General features: G+C 39.3%; 1 protein-coding gene across 1 annotated transcript; it reads left to right on the top strand.

Annotated features, from left to right (window-relative positions):
- Positions 1 to 809: 809 nt before the first annotated feature.
- On the top strand, positions 810 to 3706 carry LOC130711239 (uncharacterized). Its single transcript, XM_057560773.1, has 3 exons — positions 810 to 959; positions 1937 to 2289; positions 2368 to 3706. Coding segments are annotated over exons 1-3 (879 nt in total). The 5' UTR covers positions 810 to 958; the 3' UTR covers positions 2893 to 3706.
- The last annotated feature ends 5273 nt before the right edge of the window (positions 3707 to 8979 follow it).

The raw sequence follows: 8979 nt of genomic DNA, 5'->3' as shown, positions 1-8979 counted from the left end.
AGGCAAAGGGGAGTCGCGATCGGAGTAGATGACCATGTCGCTGTTGAAGGAGGACTTGCTGAGGGGTGGCGGTGAACGAAGCAGGTTCTGATCTAGGAGGTGTGGGGTGAGAGTTGACCTTCTTTTAGGGTTATAATTTGAATTCGAGTAGCATGTGTTCATGAAGAGTGAACTATTGAAAGGGCACGTGTTGGAGAATCAATCAGGTATATATCGGGACTGGTGTTAGGTGCAATTGAAATTAAATTTGAATTTGAATTTGAATTTGCGAACCATAAATGCTGAAAACGAGTAAGAAGAGAGAAGATTTGAAAACGGGAAAGAAGGAAAGCAAAGAAGGCAATGTGGGTCAGGGAAGAGAATTCATGTGGGAATGACACGTAGTAAGAAGCAATAGAGAAACGTGGGAATGACACGTAGGGAGGGAGTTGTGAGAATTAATCTGAAAGCAAAATGCACCTTGAATTGACACTCATCAAGTGGCTCTCATAGCTTTTGTTCTTTTATAATATATACATGAAAATTATTACTCAAATTTAATACATGTTGTTTTAGATGGGAAAAATGAATTGTGCTTAAGGCTATGTTTGGTTTTCTGTTTGTGAGCCTCAATGTGCTTTTGGGTTGCACTGAACATTGTGCCATTATGTTTGGGTAACTTGAACCCACTTTCACCCTAACTCACTTTTGGCCAAAAACCCACTTTCATCTAACTTGACCCAACCATCACTTCTACGTTTACGTTGAGCAGTTGGGCTAATTAAAGTTGGATTGAAAAAAATCAACTACCTTCACAGTGCCATAACTGACCCTCTCTCTTCTCCTTATTCCAACCTTCTCTGTAAGAAAACCACACTCGGAGCTCTCGTTCTTCTCTTCTGGTCAAAGCTGTAGATCACTGTTTGAAGTTCTATTTTCTTTGAAGCTTATCTGCTCCACAAATCTGTGCTGCACATCAAGTAATTCATTTCTCCTTTGCAAGTTTTCTTCAGATTTGTACCACTAGCTAATATTTTGTTCTTCAAAAAATGTGCTGCATGTTTGAAGTCAGTAGAATATTGGTGCCTTGTGATGACACTTTAAGCTATGAAAACAGATCAGGCTCAAACAAAATCCCTTTTTGTGTAGTTTTAAAGGATCTTTTGGCTTTTCTTTTGTCTTTTTTGTTAAGCTAGTAGGCTGCTCTCGTTTTCTTTTCCCCAAGCAGATCAGGCTCAAGCAGAAAATCAAATGTTTAAATGCTAATAAAAACTGATTTATTCCCATTCATTTTTCCAAGTTATTGCCTAATATATACTAGTGATTGGTTTGCTATATAATAGCCAAAAATCAATCACATTAATTCACTTTTATGGCCTTTAGCCGTGGTAGTAAATGGCTATTAACTTGGACAATTCTTTGATTCTCATTGGGAAATATACAATGGCAGTAGAAGCTTGAATGTGGGGTGTATCTTTTTGATAGTACTCTTCAAGCTTATTGTTATACTTCTTATCTTCATGTTCAATTTTTTGATAGTACTCTTCAATTCTTTGTCTTTGTTTTTGTTGTTAAGTATGCTTAAGAAACTCTCCTTATCAATTGGCATGAAAATTTGCTTGCATTGTACTGAACTAATACACTATCAATAAGAAGTTTTCATTTGTGAGTGCTGATTATGAAAGAGACAACTGCACATGTATGGGATTTGACTAGTACACATTGGTAAATTGGTCTCTTCACTGTTTGAGATGGAGAATTGGGTGTTTATGTATTCATACTTCCTCTGTTCTTTTGTTCTCCCTCTTGAATGAATATAAGAGGATATTTTTTAGATGAAAAGTGAAAACTGTTGCAAGCAAATATGGAGCATTTATGGCTGAAACTTGTTATTTTCAGTATTAATTGTTAGTGTTTTAAATTTAAAAAAGTAATTTGGACTTTTCGTTTATAATAGTGAGTCGCAATAAGAGAAAGGAACATGTAGACACCCCTACAACAGATAAGTCGAAGGCTGAATGGGATGTGAGAGCCTTAGAGATTTACATCAAACTATGCTTGGATCAAGTCTACAAAGGAGAACGGTCTGGGACAACTCTTACAAAGAATGGTTGGATTGTTGTAAAGACTGAATTCAACAAGGCAACTAATAGAAACTATGAGAAAATACAATTTCGAAACAAGTGGGATAATCTTAGGAAAGAGTGGTTAGCATGGGATAAGTTATTTTCCAAAGAGACAGGCTTAGGATGGGATGAGGAAAAAAAGACTCTTGCTGCACCTGATGAGTGGTGGGAGAAAAAGATTATGGTATGGATTTAATATGAAGTTGTAAGATTTATAATCCGTTTATACAATATATCATACTCATTAGTTACAAATGTGCAGGAAAATAAACAATATGCAAAGTACAGATATAAAGGACTTGCATATGCTAATGAATTAACTATCTTATTCAAAGATGTGGTAGCTACTGGAAAACATGCATGGGCACCCTCTTCTAGAGTTTTGCCTAATGAAGAAGGTGAAAGTGCTGATGGGTATCGTCCTACCTTTGAGAGTGGGTGCATAAATCTTGACGAAGGATCGGGGGACAGTGATGAAATTGGAGGAGCTGGTGAGGGAGCAAGTGTTGGAGTTAGTGCTGAATTTGGAAATATTAATTTAAGCAACGGATATGGAAACAGCAGTGATAAAAGTGGAGGGAAGAGGAAGAGAATTGAAAATGCTGAAAAAGCTAGTAACAAGAAGATGGTGAATGTCCCTGCCTCTAAAAAGATAGCAGATGCAATAAGTAGGATTGCAACTGCATCCGAGTCACGCTCAACTACTGTAAACAAACTCGTAGTGCCTGGTGTAAGATCAAGTTTTGATCTAGTAGTACAACTCTATGTTTTGATGATTACAAGTTAACCTTTTGATATGAACAATTGTGGTACTCTAACGTGTTTTTCTGAGTGTGCTATTTATAGGCTCTAACCTCAACTCAATCTCACACAAATCAGAAGCACTGTGTATAAAGAGCAACCCAAGCAACGCTTTCGCATTCACCATGTTCAGTATGAACAGTGGAAAAGCTTCAGAAGTTCTGAAGTTATACAAACTCTGATGTGGACTCAGTCACTAGAAGTTCTGAAGATCCAGAAAGTCTGATAACCAAGAAACACTGAAGGCTCAGATGTTCTGATGGTGTAGAAGACTCTGAAGATCCAGAAGCTGATTAGTGAAGTTCTGATGTCCAGAAGCAAGATACTCTGAAGACCATGTTCTTCCCTCTGAGTTCAGAATCAGAAGAAACAATGGTCAGAGGATCTGGGCTTTCCCTCTGACTCTGATCAACCGGCTTCACAAGTTCCAATATGAAGCATTCCCCTGATCAGAAGTCTCCTAGGTTTAAAGGTCGCGTCGCTATCCAAGTACAAAAGCAACTGTACCTTCCTGACGACCTACCTAACAGTCTCAGACACATCAGAAGCTGGATTTTCCAGAACTGCCCTCCAACGGTAGCATTTCCCATGCAACGCTCAACCCTAATCCTTGGAGTATATAAAGAGGCTGAAGACTGAAAGAAACGGCTAGAAGCATTCACATACGCGCAAGACAAACTTAAATTCTTCTAAGCTTTCTTTCATCTGAAATTCATTGAGTTTACTATTAGCTTTTTAGAAGCAAATCTCTTGTAAACAATTCTTTGATAAACAATTTGTTTAGTTCCTTTAGGAGATCAAGGTTGATCGGATCCTAGAGAAGACTAAGAGAGTGAATCTTAGTGTGAGCTAAGTCAGTGTAATTGTTAGTCACTTGTAGGTTTCAAGTGCAGTTGTAACTCTTACTTGATTAGTGGATTGCCTTCATTCTAAGAAGGAAGAAATCACCTTAACGGGTGGACTGGAGTAGCTTGAGTGATTTATCAAGTGAACCAGGATAAAATCCTTGTGTGCTTTTCTATCTCTTATCTTTAGCACTTAAGTTCTCGAAAGATTTGTCAAAATCTTTAAGGTGGAAGTTTTATACTGAAAACGTTATTCAAACCCCCCCTTTCTACCGTTTTTCATACCTTCAATTGGTATCAGAGCGCAAGTTCTGATTACCACACCTAACAGTGTTCAGTGATCCGGGCCGGTGTGAAAAACAATGGCTGCCACCACCAGTGAAACTCAAAGAGATGGTTACAATGCAAAGCCTCCTATGTTCGACGGTCAAAGGTTCGAATATTGGAAAGATAGACTGGAAAGCTTCTTTCTGGGTTTCGATGCAGATCTCTGGGATATTATTGTGGATGGCTACGAGCGTCCAGTTGATGCAGATGGCAAGAAGATCCCAAGGTCAGAGATGACTGCAGATCAAAAGAAGCTGTACTCACAACATCACAAAGCAAGAGCAATTCTTCTAAGTGCTATTTCCTATGAAGAGTACCAGAAGATTACAGATCGTGAGTTTGCGAAAGGCATTTTCGAATCTCTGAAGATGTCTCATGAAGGAAACAAGAAAGTCAAAGAATCAAAGGCATTGTCTTTGATCCAAAAGTATGAATCCTTCATCATGGAGCCAAATGAGTCCATTGAAGAAATGTTCTCCAGATTTCAGTTGCTTGTAGCTGGCATACGACCTCTCAACAAGAGCTACACTACAAAAGATCATGTCATAAGGGTCATCAGGTGTCTTCCTGAAAGTTGGATGCCTTTAGTGACTTCAATAGAGCTCACGAGAGACGTTGAGAATATGAGTTTAGAAGAACTCATCAGCATTTTGAAATGCCATGAGCTGAAGCGCTCAGAGATGCAAGATCTGAGGAAAAAGTCCATAGCCTTGAAATCTAAATCTGAAAAGGCTAAGGCTGAGAAGTCAAAAGCTCTTCAAGCTGAAGAAGAGGAATCTGAAGAAGCATCAGAAGATTCTGATGAAGATGAGCTGACTCTGATCTCCAAGAGACTCAATCGCATCTGGAAGCACAGGCAGAGCAAATACAAAGGCTCTGGAAAGGCAAAAGGAAAGTCTGAATCCTCAGGTCAGAAGAAGTCCTCACTTAAGGAAGTCACATGCTTTGAGTGCAAAGAATCAGGGAACTACAAAAGTGACTGTCCAAAGTTGAAGAAGGACAAGAAGCCAAAGAAGCACTTCAAGACAAAGAAGAGTCTGATGGTGACATTTGATGAATCAGAGTCAGAGGATGTTGACTCTGATGGTGAAGTCCAAGGACTCATGGCTATTGTCAAAGACAAAGAAGCAGAGTCAAAGGGAGATGTTGACTCTGACTCAGAATCAGAAGGAGATCCTAACTCAGACGATGAAAATGAGGTATTCGCTTCTTTCTCTACCTCTGAACTGAAACATGCATTGTCTGATATTATGGATAAGTATAACTCCTTATTGTCTAAGCATAAGAAGCTTAAAAAGAACTTATCTGCTGTTTCCAAGACTCCTTCTGAACATGAGAAAATTATTTCTGATTTGAAAAATGATAATCATGCCTTGATCAATTCTAACTCTGTGCTTAAGAACCAGATTGCTAAGTTAGAAGAAATTGTTGCCTGTGATGCCTCTGATTGTAGAAATGAATCTAAGTATGAAAAGTCTTTTCAAAGATTCCTAGCTAAAAGCGTGGATAGAAGCTTAATGGCTTCAATGATCTATGGCGTAAGCAGAAATGGAATGCATGGCATTGGCTATTCTAAACCAATTAGAAATGAGCCCTCTGTGTCTAAAGCTAAATCCTTGTATGAATGCTTTGTTCCCTCTGATACCATATTGCCTGATCCTGTACCTGCTAAAGTTGCTAAACACCCTCTTAAAAAGGGATCTTTCTCTATGACTAAATATCATGCAAATATTCCTTTAAAATATCATGTTGAGACACCCAAGGTGATCAGAACCTCTGGGGTAACTAACAAGAGAGGACCCAGAAAGTGGGTACCTAAGGACAAGATTATCTATGTTGCAGATATCCTTGATAGCTCCACTGAAACACCAATCATGGTATCTGGACAGTGGATGCTCGCGTCACATGACGGGAGAAAGGCGTATGTTCTGAGAGCTGAAACTTAAGCCTGGAGGCGAAGTTGGCTTTGGAGGAAATGAAAAGGGTAAAATTGTTGGTACTGGTACTATTTGTGTAGATAGTAGTCCATGCATTGATAATGTGTTATTGGTAGACGGCTTAACACATAACTTATTGTCTATAAGTCAATTAGCTGACAAGGGTTATGATGTTATATTCAATCAAAAGTCCTGCCGGGCTGTAAGTCAAATCGATGGCTCTGTTCTGTTTAACAGCAAGAGGAAGAACAACATTTATAAGATCAGATTATCTGAGTTGGAGGCTCAGAATGTGAAGTGCCTTCTGTCTGTTAATGAAGAGCAGTGGGTATGGCATAGACGGTTAGGGCATGCCAGTATGAGAAAGATTTCTCAGCTGAGCAAGCTAAACCTTGTCAGGGGCTTACCCAATCTGAAGTTCGCTTCAGACGCTCTTTGTGAAGCATGTCAGAAAGGCAAATTCACAAAAGTCCCTTTCAAGGCAAAGAATGTTGTCTCAACCTCAAGGCCGTTAGAACTTCTGCATATCGACCTTTTTGGACCAGTGAAAACTGAGTCTATAGGTGGCAAGAGATATGGGATGGTTATCGTTGATGACTATAGCCGCTGGACATGGGTAAAGTTTCTAACCCGCAAGGATGAGTCTCATGCTGTGTTCTCTACCTTCATTGCTCAAGTGCAAAACGAGAAGGCTTGTAGGATTGTGCGTGTCAGAAGTGACCATGGTGGAGAGTTTGAGAATGACAAGTTTGAGAGTCTGTTTGATTCCCTATGGAATTGCACATGATTTCTCTTGTCCCAGAACTCCTCAACAAAACGGTGTTGTTGAGAGGAAGAACAGAACTCTTCAGGAGATGGCTAGAACCATGCTCCAAGAAACTGGCATGGCTAAGCACTTTTGGGCAGAGGCAGTAAATACAGCATGTTACATTCAGAACAGAATCTCTGTGAGACCAATTCTGAATAAGACTCCTTATGAATTGTGGAAGAACATAAAACCCAACATTTCTTATTTTCATCCTTTTGGCTGTGTTTGTTATGTTCTCAATACTAAGGATAGATTGCATAAATTTGATGCTAAGTCTTCTAAGTGTCTATTACTCGGTTATTCTGAGAGATCTAAAGGTTTTAGATTTTATAATACTGATGCTAAGACTATTGAAGAATCTATTCATGTTAGATTTGACGATAAGCTTGACTCTGACCAGTCAAAGCTAGTTGAAAAGTTTGCAGATTTAAGCATTAATGTTTCTGACAAAGGCAAAGCTCCAGAGGAAGCTGAGCCAGAGGAAGATGAACCAGAGGAAGAAGCTGGTCCCTCTAACTCACAAACTCTGAAGAAGAGCAGAATCACTGCAGCTCACCCTAAGGAATTGATTTTGGGCAACAAAGACGAACCAGTCAGAACCAGATCTGCCTTCAGACCCTCTGAAAAGACCTTGCTCAGTCTGAAAGGATTGGTGTCCTTAATTGAACCCAAGTCCATAGATGAAGCTCTTCAGGACAAGGATTGGATTCTGGCCATGGAAGAAGAATTGAATCAATTTTCCAAGAACGATGTTTGGAGCTTAGTGAAGAAGCCTGAGAGTGTCCATGTTATTAGAACGAAATGGGAATTCAGAAACAAGCTGAATGAGAAAGGAGATGTAGTCAGAAACAAGGCAAGGCTAGTTGCTCAAGGCTACAGCCAGCAGGAAGGAATAGACTACACTGAAACATTTGCTCCAGTAGCAAGACTGGAGGCAATCAGACTGTTGATCTCTTTCTCAGTAAATCACAACATAGTTCTACATCAGATGGACGTAAAGAGTGCCTTCCTAAATGGTTATATCTCAGAGGAAGTCTATGTTCATCAACCCCCAGGTTTTGAAGATGAGAAGAAACCAGACCATGTGTTCAAATTGAAGAAATCACTCTACGGTCTGAAGCAAGCTCCCAGAGCATGGTATGAGAGACTTAGCTCATTCCTTCTGGAGAATGAGTTTGTAAGGGGTAAAGTAGATACAACTCTTTTTTGCAAGACTTATAAAGATGATATCTTAATTGTGCAAATTTATGTTGATGATATTATATTTGGTTCTGCTAATCAATCTCTATGCAAAGAATTTTCTGAGATGATGCAGGCTGAATTTGAGATGAGTATGATGGGAGAATTAAAGTACTTTCTGGGAATACAAGTTGATCAAACACCAGAAGGAACATATATCCATCAGAGCAAGTACACTAAAGAACTTCTGAAGAAGTTTAATATGCTGGAATCTACAGTGGCCAAGACTCCAATGCATCCTACATGCATTCTGGAGAAAGAAGATAAAAGTGGTAAAGTATGTCAGAAGCTCTATCGTGGCATGATAGGTTCACTTCTATACTTAACTGCATCTAGGCCAGACATACTATTTAGTGTTCATTTATGTGCTCATTTCCAATCAGATCCAAGGGAAACCCACTTAACTGCTGTTAAGAGGATCCTAAGGTATCTGAAAGGCACCACTAACCTTGGCTTGATGTATAAGAAATCATCAGAGTATAAGCTTTCAGGTTACTGTGATGCTGATTATGCTGGAGATAGAACAGAGAGAAAAAGTACTTCTGGAAATTGTCAATTTATGGGAAGCAATCTAGTCTCATGGGCAAGCAAGAGGCAATCAACCATTGCACTATCAACTGCAGAGGCAGAATATATCTCAGCAGCAATATGCAGCACTCAGATGCTCTGGATGAAACATCAGCTGAAGGATTATCAGATCCTTGAGAGCAATATCCCAATCTATTGTGATAACACTGCTGCAATCTCATTGAGTAAGAACCCTATCTTGCATTCAAGGGCAAAGCACATTGAGGTAAAGTATCACTTTATTAGAGATTATGTACAGAAGGGCGTACTTCTTCTGAAGTTTGTTGATACTGACCATCAATGGGCAGATATCTTTACAAGGCCCTTAGCAGAGGATAGATTTAATTTTA

The sequence above is a fragment of the Lotus japonicus genome, chromosome 1, assembly GCF_012489685.1.
Source record: "Lotus japonicus ecotype B-129 chromosome 1, LjGifu_v1.2".
Lineage (NCBI taxonomy): Eukaryota > Viridiplantae > Streptophyta > Magnoliopsida > Fabales > Fabaceae > Lotus > Lotus japonicus.
Note: the sequence above shows the minus strand (reverse complement) of the source record. Positions and strands in the feature narration are given on the sequence as shown.